Source organism: Mandrillus leucophaeus, unplaced genomic scaffold (genome assembly GCF_000951045.1).
Source record: "Mandrillus leucophaeus isolate KB7577 unplaced genomic scaffold, Mleu.le_1.0 Scaffold596, whole genome shotgun sequence".
Taxonomy (NCBI): Eukaryota; Metazoa; Chordata; class Mammalia; order Primates; family Cercopithecidae; genus Mandrillus; species Mandrillus leucophaeus.
The window spans coordinates 1995449-2012096 of record NW_012106430.1 but is presented as its reverse complement, the minus strand read 5'-3'; the positions used below and the strand labels follow the sequence as shown (position 1 = coordinate 2012096).

Sequence of the window (16648 nt, the reverse complement as noted above, 5' to 3'; positions counted from 1 at the left end):
TTTTGAGACAGGGTCTGGTTCTGTCACCCAGACTAGAGTTAAGTGAAGTTACTCTAGAGTTGCAGTGATCTCAGCTCACTGCAACCTCCACCTCCCAGGGTCAAGCCATCCTCCCACCTCAGTTTCCTGAATAGCTGAGACCCCAGGCACACACCTCTATGTCTGTATTTTTTTAATACAAAAAATTTTTGTATTTTTTGTAGAGATGGCATCTCACTTTGTTACCCAGACTGGTCTCAAACTCCTGAGCCAGGCGATCCGCCGGCCTCAGCCTCCCAAAGTGCTAGGATTACAGGTGTGAGCCACCATGCCTAGCCATGAAGTTAAATACTCCTCCTGATTTAAAAAACAAACAAACAAATATATATATACACGCGCACACACACACACACACACACACACACAGTCTCTGGTACTTACTGTTTTGTCAAATAAATTGAAGCTGAGATGAATCAGGCCTCAGGATCCAGATACCAGTTTGTAGAAAGTAAAGAAAACAGAAGAACCAGCAGGCTGGACTGCTTCATGTGGCTTCAATCAGCAAATCCAGATTGTGGAAAACTCTGCAGGTCTAATGCCCCAAGTTCTTCAGCAGATAAATTGTACAAAAAAGAAATACAGATAGAAAAAGAGATTAAAAGAGACTTAAGCTGGGCGTGGTAAAACGTGCCTATGGTCCAACTGCTTGGAAGGCTAAGGTGGGTGCATCATTTGAGACTAGCCTAGGCCAAACAGCAAGAGCCTGTTTCAAAAAAAAAAAAAAAAAAAATGGAGAAGAGACTTAAAAGACATATCAAGATAAAAACTGGGCAAAAGTAAATTTTTATATCCAGGTACTCTTGTGAGGGAATGATTGCTATGCAAATCAGGATAGTGGTCACTTTTGGAGGGATGAAGCCTCTGTGATGGAAAGGGGACAGATGGAAGCAGTTCTGGGGTGAGGGTGGCTGGTAAAGTTCTAAATTTTGACCTGGGTGGTTGTTACAAGAGTGTTTTCCTTATAATAATTTACTAAGCCATATATACAAATATATAGTATACATGTAAATACATATTTACATATATACATGTATAACATACATTTATTAAATATATTTATTTGTGTGAGACAGTCATCTGTTTCATTTTATAATAAATTGTAAAAAAAGCAAAAGAGAAGGCATGTTAGAAAAATCCACAAACCTGATGCTGCCCTAGAGATTATTACAGCACTATCAGTACTGGGTAAATAAAGTTATGAAATGTTATTTTCTGGTGCACAAAGAATATAAATTGTACTGTGGATATATCTGTGTATTATCAGTGGAGGGCTACCTTTCAAGTGCTGGGAGGTTTTGTTTTTGCAGTGCGTAGCAGCAGGCTTGCACGTAGTTCCCACTTCAGCGTCAGTCAGCCTAGACAGATGACCCATTTCTGGCTCCGTGTTTTTCAACGTGTGGTGCATAGAACACCAGCATGATGGCCACCACATGCTTAAGAAAATGCAGATTCTTTGGCCCTAGCTATCTTCAAAAGGAGTAGCCCAGGAATATGCATGGTTAACAAGCACACTGCAAGGTAAGAAACACCACTGGCTTCTCTATTAATTTCTACCTGAAACACTGCTAAAAAAATCACTTCTATGAAGATATCTTGGGGAAGGTAGAGATATTGTGAACAATTTCCAGAAGAGCTATTGAGAGTCAAGACCATAGCCATGATTTTTTTAGTGAATGAACTCAGATTTTGAACCTGTATTGTGTCATTGTAGAATACTAAATACAAGAGTGACTAAGCAGTAGCTTGCTTAGAAAAACAATTTCTCTAGTGTACAATAGCAATGGTCAGTTTTCCTCCAAACTTTTTGTTTAGGGTTTATTCCCGGTCAAATAAGTCAGAGCCTGGAATTAGGTATTTAAAGTGATAGCTCAATCAATGAATCCTCTGAAGCTTTTTAATAACAATTTTATGCAAAAAATTTTCAAATCATGGAAAGAAAAGCAATCTACATTTGTATATGGCCAGGTATATCCTGACAGAACTTCTAATTGGTCCTTTCTCAGTTGAAGGCAGAGGAGACTTTCAGAGACGTGAAGGCAGAAGTGTGAACCCTTCCAAGACTATATTCTGCATCTTCATCCTCCTCTATCATCTCTCTGCTTGCTTTTTCAGACCCTCTCCTAATCAAAGCATGAGGTGACCCAGTGTCAATGACTACTGATGTGACTTGCTGAGTGAGTGCCAATTAGTGTAAATATACTTCAGAAAGAAAGTTAAGCTACTGTTTGCTTTTTAGGGGTTTACCTCTAATTTGTAAAATATAGTATTTTATCCAATTGAATTCAGTTTCACAAACATCCTTTGCATTTGTATGGCAGTGTCCTAACAGTGTGGCATTATAGATAACTAAGACAAATAAGACACATTTCCTGCTTCTAGAAAGATACAGTCTAGTTAGGGAGATGGATGAGTAACAACCAATGATAGCAAATCATTTCCACATAAATTAGCTCCTTTTAGTCATCACACTCACATTTTTAGCACTAAAAAGGATAACTACTGTTTATAAAGTTCTTCAAACTTTGGAGAGAAGTTCTGTGATGATCATAAAAAGTCTCAGCATCATTCCCACTGCTCTCCATTATAGTCATTCTTTTTTATTATTGTTATTTTTTAAATTGTGAGACAGGGTCTCACTCTATTGCCCAAGCTAGAGTACAGTGGTGTGATCATGACTCACTGTAGCCTTGACCTCCCGGGCTCAAGTGATCTTCCCACCTCAGCCTCCCAAGTAGCTGGGACTACAGGTGCCTGCCATCAGGTCTGGATAATTTTTTTATTTTTATTTTTTTGAGACAGTCTTGCTCTGTTGCCCAGGCTGGAGTGCAGTGGCGAAATCTCGGCTCACTGCAACCTCTGCTTCCCGGAGTCAAGTGATCCTCCTGCCCAAGCCTCAGAGTAGCTGGGATTATTGGCGCCTGCCACCATGCCCCACTAATTTTTGTATTTTTAGTAGAGACGTCATTTCACCACATTGCCCAGGCTGGTCTCAAACTCATGACCTCAAGTGATCTGCCCACCTCAGCCTCCCAAAGTGCTGGGATTACAGGTGTAAGCCACAGCGCCCCACCCAGACTCAGATAAATTTTGTATCTTTTGTAGAGATGGGGTTTTGCCATGTTGCCCAGGCTGGTCTCAAACTCCTGGACTCAGGGATCCTTCCACCTTGGCCTCCCAAAGTGATGGGATTGAAGGTGTGAGCCACCATGTTCAGCCCATTATAATTATTCTTCATATGACAAAAGAAGAAACTAGGCCTATTAGAAAAGTGTATTTGCTAGAGGAAGAGTAAAGAAGAGGTAGTCTAGTTTGTGTATTTTTACATAGTATTTTTGTAACCAGTTTAGATTCACAGCAAAATTAAGAGGCAGGCACAGAGGTAGCCCTGATATCCCCTGTCCCCACACATGCATAGCTTTCCACATTATCAGCACTCCCCACCAGGGTGCTACATTTGTTACAATTGATGAACCTACATTGGCACATCATTATCACCCCAATTCCATAGTGTACATTGGGTTCACTCTGTCTTGTACATTCTACAGATTTTGAGGAATATTAAATTATGTGTATCCACCTTTATAGTATGTAGAATAGTTTCACTGCCATAAACATCCTCTTCTCTTCTTAGTCTTCCCTCCTTGCCCCCAAACGGTCTGGTAGCCACTGCTTTGCCTTTTCCAGAATGTCATATAAATGGAATAATACAGTTTGTAGCCTTTTCAGATTGACTTCTCTCACTTAGTAATATACATTTAAGGTTTCTCATGTCTTTTCATAGCTTGATAGCTTACTTCTTTTTAGCACTAATATTCTATTGTCTAGATATACCAAAGTTTGTTCATTCACCTACCAAACTCCTTGGTTGCTTCCAAGTTTTGGCAATTATGAATAAAGCTGCTATAAACATCTGTGTGCAGGTTTTTGTTTGGATATGAGTTTTCAACTCCCTTGGGTAAAAACCAAGGAGTGTGATTGCTGGATTTTATGGTGAGAATATGTAAGAAACCATCAAACTGCATTCCCACTGCAGTGAATGAGAGTTCCTGTTACTCCACATCCTCACCAGCATTTAGTGTGTCAGTATTCTGAATTTTGGCCATTCTAACGATTGTATAATGATATCTCATTGTTTTAATGGTATCTCGTTGTTTTAATTTGCATTTCCCTGGTGACTTATGATATGGAACCATTTTTTCATATTCTTATTTGTCATCTGTTTATTTTCTTTGGTGAGGCATCTGTTAAGGTCTTTGGACTGTTTTTTAATTGAGTTGTTTGTTTTTGTTGAACTTTAAGACTTCTTTATATATTTTGAATAATAATCCTTCATAAGTCTTTTGCAAATATTTTCTTCCAGTCTGTGGCTTGTCTTTTCATTCTTTTAATGATGTCTTTCACAGAGCATAAATGTTTAATTTTAATGAAGTCAGCTTATTAATTCTTTCATAGGTTGTGCCTTTGGCATTGTATCTATTAACAAAAAGTCATTGCCAAACTCAAGGTGATCTAGATTTTCTTCTATGATATCTTATAGGATTTTATAGTTTTGCATTTTATCCTTAGGTCTGTGATATATTTTGAGTTAGTTTTTGTTAAGGGTGTAAGGTCTATGTCTAGGATTATCATTATTATTATTATTAGTTGCTTGTAGATGTCCAATTCCAGCACCATTTGTTGAAAAGACTGTCTTTTCTCTATTGTGTTGCCTTTGCTCATTTGTCGAAGATCAGTTAACTATTACTTATGTGGGTCGACCTCTAGGCTGTCTAGTAGGTCTACCCTTAGGTCTGTGATATATTTTGAGTTAATTTTTGTTAAGGGTGTAAGGTCTATGTCTAGGATTATCATTATTATTATTATTTGCTTGTAGATGTCCAATTCCAGCACCATTTGTTGAAAAGACTGTCTTTTCTCTATTGTGTTGCCTTTGCTCCTTTGTCGAAGATCAGTTAACTATTACTTATGTGGGTCTACCTCTAGGCTGTCTATTCTGTTCATTGATCTGTTTGTCTATTCTTTTGCCAATATAACATTGTCTTGATTACTGTAGCTTTGTAATAAATCTTGAAGTTGGGTAATGTCAGTCCCCCTGTTTTGTTCTTTTTAAATATTGTTTTGGATATTCTGGGTCTTTTTCCTCTTCACATAAACTGTATTATTATTATTATTATTATTACTACTATTTGGACAGAGTCTTGCTCTGTCCCCCAGGCTGGAGTGCAATGGCACCATCTCAGCTCACTGCAACCTCTGCCTCTTGGGTTCAAGCAATTCTCCTGCCTCAGCTTCCCAAGTAGCTGGGATTACAGGCATGCACCACTGCTCCCAGCTAATTTTTGTATTTTTAGTAGAGATGGGGTTTCACCATGTTGGCCAGGCTAGTCTCAAACTCCTGACCTCAGATGATCCTGCCTTGGCCTCCCAGAGTGCTAGGATTACAGGTGTAAGCCATCACACCCGGCCTCTTCACATCAACTTTAGAATCAGTTTGTTATCTATAAAATAACTTGCTAGGTTTTTGATTGAGTTGAAGCTATACGTCAAGTTGGGAAGAACTAACATCTTGACAATATTGAATCTTCCTATCCAGGAACATGGAATACCACTGCATTTATTTACTTCTTTGATTTCTTTCATTAGAGTTTGTAGTTTTCATGTAGATCTCATACATGTTTTTAGATTTATACCTAAGATTTCATTTGGGGAATGCTAGTATAAATGATATTGTGTTTTTTATTTCAAATTCCAGTTGTTCATCGCTGGTATATAGGAAAACAATTGACTTTTGTATATTCACCTCATATTCTGCAACCTTGCTGTGATTGCTTATTAGTTCCAGGAGTCTACTTTTTTTTTTTTTTTTCCATTCTGTCAGATTTTCTACATAGATGATCATGTCATCTTTGAACAAGACAGTTTCATTTCTTCCTTCCAAATCTATGCCTTTTCTTTCCTCTTTTTTATCTTATTGCAATAGTTAGGACTTCTAGTATGATGTTGTAAAGGAGTACCGAGAGGAGACATCCTTGCCTTGCTGTCAATCTTTGCGGGAAAGCTTCTAGTTTCTCACTGTTAAGTTTGCTGTTAGCTATAGGTTTTTTGTAGATATTCTTTATCAAGTTGAGAAAGTTCCCCTGTACTTCTCCTTTACTGAGAGGGATAGTTTACTTTTGGGGAAATAAAAATATTTTGCCATAGGGAAATCTGTCACTCTGTTTTTGGAGAAAGGACAGTTTTGTTAGTCAACTGAAGATTACTTCGTACTCTGCAATAGGAACGTTTTTGTATAAAGTTGCAATTTCAATTTCTAAGGTTTACTTGTGAGTTTTATTGCAACTAACTGTGATATTTCCTTAATCTGTATTTTAAAATATAAAGTACATGTTTTAGGTCAGAATCCCTTTTTAGCTTTTTGTAATAAACACATACACATATGGTGAGCATATGGGTAAAGAAACTTTTTTTTTTTTGGAGGCAGGTTCTTGCTTTAAGACAGGTTATTTTCTTGCTTTGGCTGGGCTGGAGTGAAGTGGTGTGATCATGGTTCACTGCAACCTACACCTCGTGGGCTCAAGGCCTTTTCCCACTTTAGCTTTCTGAATAGCGGGGACTATAGGTGTGTGCCACCACACTTGACTAATTTTTTAAATTTTTTGTAGTGATGGGGTCTCCTGTGTTGCCCAGGCTGGTCTAGAACTCCTGAGCCCAAGCAATTCTCCTGCCTCAGTCTCCCAAAGTGCTGGGATTACAAGCATGAGCCTCTTCACCCAGCCATTAGGGGAATTTGCATTTCTTTCCTTTTTTTTTTCTTTTTGTTTTTCTTTTCTTTTCTTTTCTTTTTTTTAGGATTCCATTTGTGTGAGTTTTTGAAACTGAGGTGCCAAGTGTTGCTTCAGTACCTGGATGAGGATGTTGCTGGGAGGGCAGACTTCCTTCCAGATGCACATGGAGCCCTGGAGATTGGCAATTTGAGGCACCTTGGCAGAATGTTGATCCATGTACATTTGTAATTTTACAGGGAAACCTTTAAGATGTTTTGAGAATGGTGGAGAAGGGGTATGATGGCCTCATGATGAGGCAGCAAAGAGATTGCCTCCTACGGACAATTAGCAGGAGCTGAGAAGTCACACTCAAGAGTTATTACAGTAAGCAATCAGAGCAATCACAAGAAGAGTGCCTCATTCCTGTCCCTAGCTGGTGAAAACTGGACATACTGGTTAAATGTATAAGAGTTACTTTAACATCCCTGCATTTGTTTAGAAGAAATAAGATACAATGAAAAAGTATACAATAATATGTTTTACAAAAGGAAAACGTACCCCTCTCACATAAGCATACAACCCAATTTTAAAAAACAAAGAAAACAGAAAAACCAACTGACTCAGCCAACTACAGTTTATTTGTAAACACTCTCAGGTCACCTTAGTGTTTGTATCAGCTGCTTCAGTAGCCACAGAAGATTCCTTTCTCATTGACAGGAGACAGCAGCTGCGATTTTGAGACAGCAAGGTATCTGGAAGGTTGAGTGAAATGAGCAATTGGCAACATAATGTATTCAATGCATTTTGTTCTGTGAGTACTGAACGCCACAGGGCTATTGTGCTGTATGTGAATTAAACAAAGCAATGTAGAGGGTCAGTTTCCCACATTAGCACGGTAATATCTGTGGGAAAAAAAATCTATGCAACTTTGAAGATATTGTTAACATTGTCATTTGCATTAATTCACTTTGAGATGGGCTCCAGATTAGCTTCATTTTCCTTTATACTTGCTAGAAAATAATATGGAAGCTACACAGAGTTACTATATAAAATTAGTGGTGATGATCACAGTGCCACCATGACTTTAAAGAGTTGTGCTTTTTGTAATTTCCAAGAATATGAAGGCAGTGTGTGATCCAAAATGAATTTTATGTGTATTTTACTGAGACTATAAACTGCTTTTCCTGTATTAGTTTAAAAATTATCATACAGCAGAATTGACTTTCTTTTTTGGTATACAGCTTAACCCATGTGTAGATTTGCATAACACCTCCACAATCTATACCAAACAGTTCCATCAGTCTGCAACACTCCCTTGTGCTATCAGTTTAGAATCATGCCCTCCCCATCCCCAGTCTCTAGTAGTCACTCATCTATTGTCTATCATTATAGTTTTGTCTTATGAGAATGTTATTTATATAAATAGAATTATACAGTGTGTAACATTTTGAGACTGGCTTCTTACACTTAGTGTAATGCCTTTGAGATTTATCCAAATTGTTACATGTATAGTGGTTCGCTTTTTAAAAAACTGCTGCATATTGTATAGGCATACCATAGTTTATTTACCCATTGAAGGATCACTTACCTATGATCAGTTTACCCATTGAAGGTTTTAGCGATGGTAGGTGGAACTACTTTTCATTTTTGTGTGCGTATAAGTTTTCATTTCTCTTGGATAAACACCCAGGAGTGGAATTGCTGGGTCATATGGTAATTGTATGCTTAATTTTATAAGAAACTGCTAACCTGTTTTCCAGAGTGATTGTACCGTTCTGAATTCCCGTAAGCAGCACAGGAGAGTTCCGGTTGTTCTAGAATTCCTTAGCAGTTGGTGCTGTCAGTAATTTTTTTATTCTAGGCATTCAAATGGGTGTAAACTGGTATCTTATTGTGGTTTTAATTTACATTTCCATCTTGGCTTATGTAGTTGAAGATTTTGTATGTGCTTATTTGCCATCATTATATCTTCTTTGGTAGGTCAGCACTTGTGGGAAAGGTGTTTTTTTCCCCTTAGGGGTCCATCTGCTTCGGTGGGAATGGAGCCAATTTACCTTGCCCAGTTATGTAGGCAGTAAGATGTGAAAATCTAAGTTAACTGGCACCAATGATACCCTAGTGCCCTTTATATATTGTTTTCCCTGGATAGTTTCCTGGCAATCTTGACCCGTGACCTGGTTCTGACTACATTCCTACATCTATTACGAAGGAGCCAAATCATGTATAAGAGGAAAAGATGGCATGTGCTTTGACATGATGCTTTCGTGGTGCGAAGACTCTATGTAACATTTTGTATTGCAGGATGGTGTGGAGTAGATGAGAAATGTGTATATGGCTATTCTGAGCTGCTAGCATAAAGGTTACCCAAGCCTTTTTCTCTCCTAGGTATGTAAGATATTCTGCATCTTTAGCATCAAAGTGAGATGCCAGAGACAGAGGCTAACAAATCTGACTTATGAATCAAGAGTATGAGGAAGTGGAGACTACTGCCAAGATAGTAGCTGAACAGTGATCACCATAGATACTGCCCATAGCACAGGCATACCCCATAGATGCTAGGAGGAGGGTCGTATTTGAGGAAAGGGTCACTGGAGGAGCTGGTGGCCTGGATGAGGTCGAAGAGCACCTGTAGTGGGAGACAGGAGTGAAAAAGTTAAACAAATAGAGGTTGGTGGCATAGAGGACTTTCTGATATTGTTACATAGGTGATGTGATGGTGAAGTCCACAGTAGAGCTAGGGTAGAGGCTTGTCCCAGTGGAATGGGTATGAAGGTCCTGGGAGCTGTGGAGTAAAGGAAATTTGAGACTACAGTGTTGGTTGGTTGGTTCATCAGTGTGAATATTGGCATTACCAAAGATAACGCCATGCTTGATATAGAGACAGTAAAATGTGAACCAGTTGCATTCTTCAATGTAGTGTAGAGGAGTAAAAGGGAAGAATGTAGGTAACAGCAACGAGGGAGGAAGACAGTAAGGTTTGTCAGACCAGGCACCTACTGGGGAAAAAAGGGTGTTAGAATGTGGGTGAAAGAGTAATGATCAGAAAGTACCAAAGTAGCAAAGAGGCATTGAGGCCAGCCTTCCCCCATCATCCGTACTATCGTCTCTCAGGTGAGGACTGGGAGAATGAGCAGCCTTCCCTGGGAGGGCAACAGGGGAAGTGGGACTCTTGTGCAGAATCAGGTGTGGGTGAGACCAGGAAGTAGATGGATTCTGTGAAGAAGTTAAGGAGTGTTTTTTACAACAGAATGGGGCAAAGTATAGAGAATTTGGAAGAACTCAGCAGTGGGAGGGAGGGAGTTTCTCAAAGTGGCACAGAACAGCACAGAAATGAACATGCTAAGAGGACAAAAGATACAGGCATTTGTTTTGGGGTAGTGGTCAAGAGGTGTGGGAGAATACATGAAATAGACGCTCCAACCAGAAATCCCAGGCAATGTGGAATATCTGATGATAGCAATGAGAGCCCTGCTCTTCTGTGATGAGGCCAGCAGAGACAAGCCAATCTGGCTGTGATTGGTTCCCATGTACTGGCTAATGGGGTAATAGATTTTTTGCCCTAAATTTCTTTTGGACTGCATTACCTTGTGGGTGCCATTTGGGAGAACCTTACCCAATTAGTGCTTCAAAGTTCATCTAGTTTAAACTTTTATTCTGTTTCAAGTTATGATCACCAGTTTGTACCACTGTCACCAATTAGTTCTTGGGTTTCAAGAACTAATATTGGAGCACTCATTGGAATTGTACAACAATTAATATTCATAATTTAGCACAGCTTGTCATTCTTCAATAGATTTTTTCCCTTGTACATTTTTAAATACAGATTATATATTTTCATTTTTTTTTTTTTAAAAAGTAACTGAATTACATGAAATCAGAAGGTTGTGTTTCCAGCATAGAATGACTGTTTTGACACTGATGGTGGGGCTCAGAACTCTAATGCTATCTTCAAATTTTGGCCCTAACAAAAATCATAAATAAAAGCTCAATTTTAAAAAATCACTAATGTACAACTAAAAATGAGTAACTGAGCCCTTTTAGCTGACACCATCATTTTGATGCTTAATGGTCTCTTACATTGCCCAAGTAAATACTACCATTCATGCCACTCATTTCACGCTGCTGGCCTCTGACAGCACAGTGGAAATTTGGGAACTTGTAAGAACAAGTGACATGTCAGATACCAAACCTTCCTACCTAATAGTGTGTGTCAAGGAGATTGAGACTGAGTTAGTAATGTTTTTGTTTAAAATGTCTGCATGAAACAAGACAAAATTGTATTGTGTCTTTTTTCATCTTTGGAATTTTTCTGGCTTTATTTCATAAGAGTGATTCTGCTTGTAAAGTGTGGGTTGAAAATTTCGATATCCACTGTACATTTAGGCTGCGTGCAGTGGCTTACGCCTGTAATCCCGGCACTTTGGGAGGCTGAGGTGGGTGGATCACCTGAGGTCAAGAGTTCAAGACCAGCCTGGCCAATGTGGTGAAACCCCGTCTGTACTTACTAAAAATACAAAAATTAGCTGGACATGGTGGCAGCCACCTGTAAACTTAACTACTCAGGAGACTGAGGCAGAAGAATCACTTGAACCCGGGAGGTGGAGGTTGCAGTGAGCTGAGATCGCGCCATTGCACTCCAGCCTGTGTGACAAGAGTGAAACTCCGTCTAAAAACAAAAACAAAAACAAAACAAAAACAGAAAAAAACCACTGAATTTAAATATTAAGTTGTATACTTGTGGGATAGTGACAATTGCCCCTTACATCAAATACCCCATAGTTCATTGAGAATGTCTGAGAGTGCCTTTGAAGCACACATTCTAGGTTATCTTTCTTCAAAGGTGTCTAGATGATGCTTCTAACCTGAAATATTGTGTGCCCAGTGTAGCTTAGTACTAGCAAATAAAACAGCCATTGGTTCCCTTCCAGAATACCCAACAAACAATAAAAAAGAGAACAGACAGTGAATTGGAGAGATGCACCTCTCACCTTGGCCGAACTTTGAATTTGGGCATCTGATGGAATAGTAGGATTTGTGTGGTTTAGAAAAAGATTAATTTACCTAAATGGTCAAAGGCCCAGTGCACAGGAATATGGCTTCCAACTGTGTATCTGAACTGAAACAAAGGCCCCAGATATCCAGGGTGCTACGGTTGGCCCTGGTAATTGGTGTTAGGTAAGAGTGAACTTTTCTACCACCCTCACCTCCCTCCAGGATAAGGCAAAGTAGTCCTCACATATTTTGCTTTTCTTTACTGCAGGACATTTGTGAAGATATTTCTGATCATGTTGAGCAAATCCATGCCCTCCTTGAAACAGAGTTCTCCTTAAAGCTGCTGTCTTACTCTGTCAACGTGATAGTGGACATCCACGCAGTGCAGCTCCTCTGGCACCAGCTTCGAGTCTCAGTGCTGGTTCTGCGGGAGCGCATTCTGCAAGGTCTGCAGGACGCCAATGGCAACTACACTAGGCAGACGGACATTCTGCAAGCTTTCTCTGAAGAGACAAAGGAGGTGAGTGTTTTCCTTGAAGTTAAGCAATGCATTGCCAGGTGTGACCATTTGAGAATGTTTTCAGTTTAGAGATATAGGATAGGAATTCTTTGTAGGTAAATAAGCAGGCCCTGATGGGCTTTGAATCTAGGCATAGTGACTAGAAGCTAGGGCACTTCCAATATGAATGGGGCTTTAGACCAGAGTTAGCTCATACCTGGTAATTTGCACACATGCCATTCGTTGTTATTGATGCTAACCTGGCTTCCTTTTCCTCTTCAATTGTTTAATAAATATATATTGAGTACTTATTATGTGTCAGACACTCAGTGCTAAGAATATAATAATGATAAAAACATGGTTTCTGTCTTCAAGTAGCTTTGAGTCTAGAGGAAAATGGAGCCAAGTGAATAGACATTAAAGCCAAACTGATAAGTCTATAAGATGCCATTGGAGGACAGAGAAAGAAGCACCTAATCCAGACAGAGGAGGCTTTCCAGAAGAAATGACTCTACCGGAGACCTAAAGGAGAGACAGGAATAGACTGGTGAACAGAGGCAGAACATGTTCTAGGCAGGGGACATGGCATGATCAAATACCCAGAGATAAAAAGAGAATGGCAGGCCCAGAGAGCTACTAGTAGGACTGGAGCAAAAAGCCCAAGGAACCAGGAGGTGGGATTTGGGCTAATAGGTAAGCTGAGGTCAGATCATGAAGGTAAAGAGCTTTTTAAATCCATATTAAGAGATTTGGACTTTATTTTGAGGACAAAAGAAATGTTTGCTTGGCGAACTCCCATGATTCATGTTTTAGAAGAATCATTCCAGATACAGTGAATCAAATGGACATTTAGAATATTATACAAAATATGTTTGATTTTTCTTATATTCAGTACCTGGAAGATTTTATTGTTATTCTTGATGAATAACTTAAGAATGAACCCTGTACATTTGAATCCAAGTGAACTCTCTCATTCTTAAATAAAATGGACATATATTTATAGAAAAAAGGTGTTTTTGCTTGCTAAGCAGGGGCTGTACATATACATATACATATAGATACCATATATGGATGCATTGTATGTGGGGAGTGGTGGGTATGTGTTTGTGTGCGGGCATGTGTGTTTAGTCTTTTGGCTATTAATACCCACTTTAGTGTTCTACTATTAGTTTGTGTAAAACATATATTCTAAAAGTTTATAAGGCACTTATATTAATATATGAGATTAAAAGGCCTTATAATGAGTGTTGGATAATTCATTAATTTATTGACTTATTAATGTTACAGTGCCTCCAACATTATCAACACCACCAAACAAATCTGTACCTATTCTCACAAACCATTTATGCTTGTTGATTTTGTCTATTCAAAATAAAGGTTCTTGCTGTGGTAAACTCCCCACAGGGCCTAGAAGTCCATAGGAATCAAAATCGACTAGGCTTACCTCTAACTTTAAGTCACAGTCTTTGTTTTCAGTTAGCTCTTCCTTTTACTGTGGCACTGGGGAAGTGATGTAGACTTCAGTAGAGTAACCATAGGATGAATATGTGAGTTGTGTGTTAGTTCCCAGATGCCGTCCCTCCCAAGTAGATCCCAAGAGGGTTCTCAACTGGGACTCTTGTGGTTATGGGAGACTACAAAGAATCTCAACTGACCAACTTTGCCCTAAATCTGATATCCATGACAGAATGTGCTAATGGAGATCAGAGATGAGGAAGGTTTGTCTAACCTCTAGAGAGATCTTTCTTTAGATACCTACCTGGCATCTTCAAGTCTATACATTCTTTTCTTCCCCCCTCCCCATTTGTTGTCCAACACCCAATGCTCTGTCCAGCATCCAATGCTGGTCAGTAATCAGATTGCCTGCTTTCTACTACTAGAAGGAGATTAAAAATCATTGATTCAAATCATATATTTATTAAATCAATAAACATTTATTGATAATCAACTCTGTTGTAGGAGCTGGAGATATAGCAGTGCTCTAGGGTTTATTGTTACTGTTATTATTGTTCTGTGGAATACATCCATCATACACTTCATTGAACTTGTATCATTCATGAAGTAGTAGCTCAAGAAATGATGAAGAGCCATGGAGGGTAATTGTTGCTGGCCACTGTTTTTACAACTGTGTTGTGAATTTACAATAAGTTGCATCTATTCTCACAACACTAACTCAGCAATTATGAATGGATTTGATTGGAAGCAGTTTAGTGCATTCTTATGTTTGAAGTCAGTCTTTAGTCCTGTTGTAGAGATTGAAGAAAATGTTGTATGGGGGTAAAGGAACAGTAGATTTTCAGTTATCCACTTTGTGGATATGTTTCTATGAATTAAAGTTCTGCCTCTGTAACCATACTTCCTGAAACTGGATTTCTGATCTTTTATTTCTGTGTGTCTAGTGTGATTCTATGAGGACATTTAAAATACCGGTTAGTTTTATTTATCTCTGCCAGCACACTGGAATTGTAAAACAGGAAGATAATTAGGATAAAATTATCAACTTTCTTAGAATAAATTCAACTATGAAAGATTTATAGAATGATGAGGGAAATGGCAAAAAAACAAAAACAAGAAAAAAAAACAAATTAAAAATGCACTGGTAAGTTAGAATAGTAGATGTCCTTCCAGTGAAGGAGGATTCATTTTTCTCTTTCTGAAAGTTAGTTAAATTTCAGAGCCACATAAAAGAGTAAGTTTGGAACTCTGGAGAGTGGCAAGTTCCATCTTCTTCTCTTCTTGAAAAAACAATATATGAATTTTATTCTTTATTTAAGTATGGAGCAGACTATATCTAGTAAAAAAAAAAAAATGGCCAATACCTTACTAAAATAGAACCAGTCAATAACCCAACAACAAAGAACACTTTAAGGCAAAGCTCAAAACTGTTTAAAAAATGTTTTCTGCAATTTTCTATATTCTAGACATTGTGACAAGCACTTTAAATTTGTTTCATTAAGGAAGGAAGGTAAGGGATATTAAAAGTAGTTACATTTTAACCTGGCACAGTGGCTCATGCCTGTAATCCCAGCACTTTGGGAGGCCAAGACGGGAGGGTCACTTGAGCTCAGGAGTTTGAGAGCAGTCTGGCCAACATGGTGAAACCCTGTCTCTACTAAAAATACAAAAATTAGCCAGGCATGGTGGCGCACGCCTGTAGTCCCACCTACTCGGGAAGCTGAGGTGGGAAAATTGCTTCAACCCGAGAGGCAGAGGTTGCAGTGAGCCGAGATCACGCCATCGCACTTCAATCTGGGCAACAGAGCAAGACTCCGTCTCAAAAAAAAAAAAAAGTAGTTACATTTTATAAATGGAAAAACTGAATTTAAGAAGAGGTTGTGAATACTTCTATGTAACAAACCTGCACATCCTGCACATGTACCCCAGAACTAAAAATTAAAATTAAAATTAAATTTTTTAAAAAGAGGTTAAGTGAATACTTAAGGATATAAATCTGGGCATAATTAAATAAAACAAAACCAGTTTTTAACTGATTTCTATTTTAATAATAATTATTATTTCTTCCCTGCCTTTCTTCCTTAACTATTTATTGATTTCTTACTATGTATAAGACTCTGTGCATTCAAAGATGAATAACACATGTTAGAAATGACCTTCATAATTTTTTTGGTCATCACATAGTTCTAAGAGGTAGGCAGAGCAAGTTCTGTTATCCTCAATTTACAGGTATTATGATTGTATTCATCTTATAGATGAGAGGATTGAGGTCGAGAGAGGTGATGTCACACAGGTGATAGGAGTAGTAACTCTTAATAATATCAACACAATAGGAAACATTGATTGAGAACTTACCATGTGCTAGATGGTGTGGTAAGCACTTACCTAAATGATACTTACCTTCTCCATGGGGATGCATTGGTCCTTCTAGAGTGTTCACAACATAGCACTTTGTGGATTCCTCCACTGGCACTTATAATGAGCCAAATTGTATCAGGCCAAAGTATGTGCTATATTTTGAACTACATGAGGGTTAGTTCCAGATTATATTCATCAGTGTATCTCCCACAACACCTAGTTCATATTGCTGTAAAAAAGTCTGATTTGTTGAATTGAATTAAATAATGCACATAATCCCTGCTTTAGATGTGGAAGAGGGAGATATAATTTCAGTTTGATGAACTGGGAATTAATCATTGAGATTAATTATTTGATTCATACTTTCAGCATGTAGAAAATGGGAGCTCTCTTAAGAACTATTAATATAGTATAAATAAAAATATTGAAAGATTTTTGTATATTTTTTCCCCTTGCCTATGAGAAACAAACCTTTGTTGTACTTCACAGTTGCTTGTCATTACTTGCTCTTCTCAGTCCACTGCTGTTCTCTGGGATGCAT

The 16648-nt window shown here is 38.4% G+C and overlaps 1 protein-coding gene across 1 annotated transcript in view; it reads left to right on the top strand.

Moving 5' to 3' along the window:
* AKAP6 (A kinase (PRKA) anchor protein 6) overlaps positions 1-16648 on the top strand; it is a 520177-nt gene that overhangs the window by 201737 nt on the left and 301792 nt on the right. Inside the window, exon 4 of the mRNA XM_011999517.1 lies at positions 12064-12315. Coding sequence (XP_011854907.1) covers positions 12064-12315 — 252 coding nt within the window. The remainder of the gene's footprint in view (positions 1-12063; positions 12316-16648) is intronic.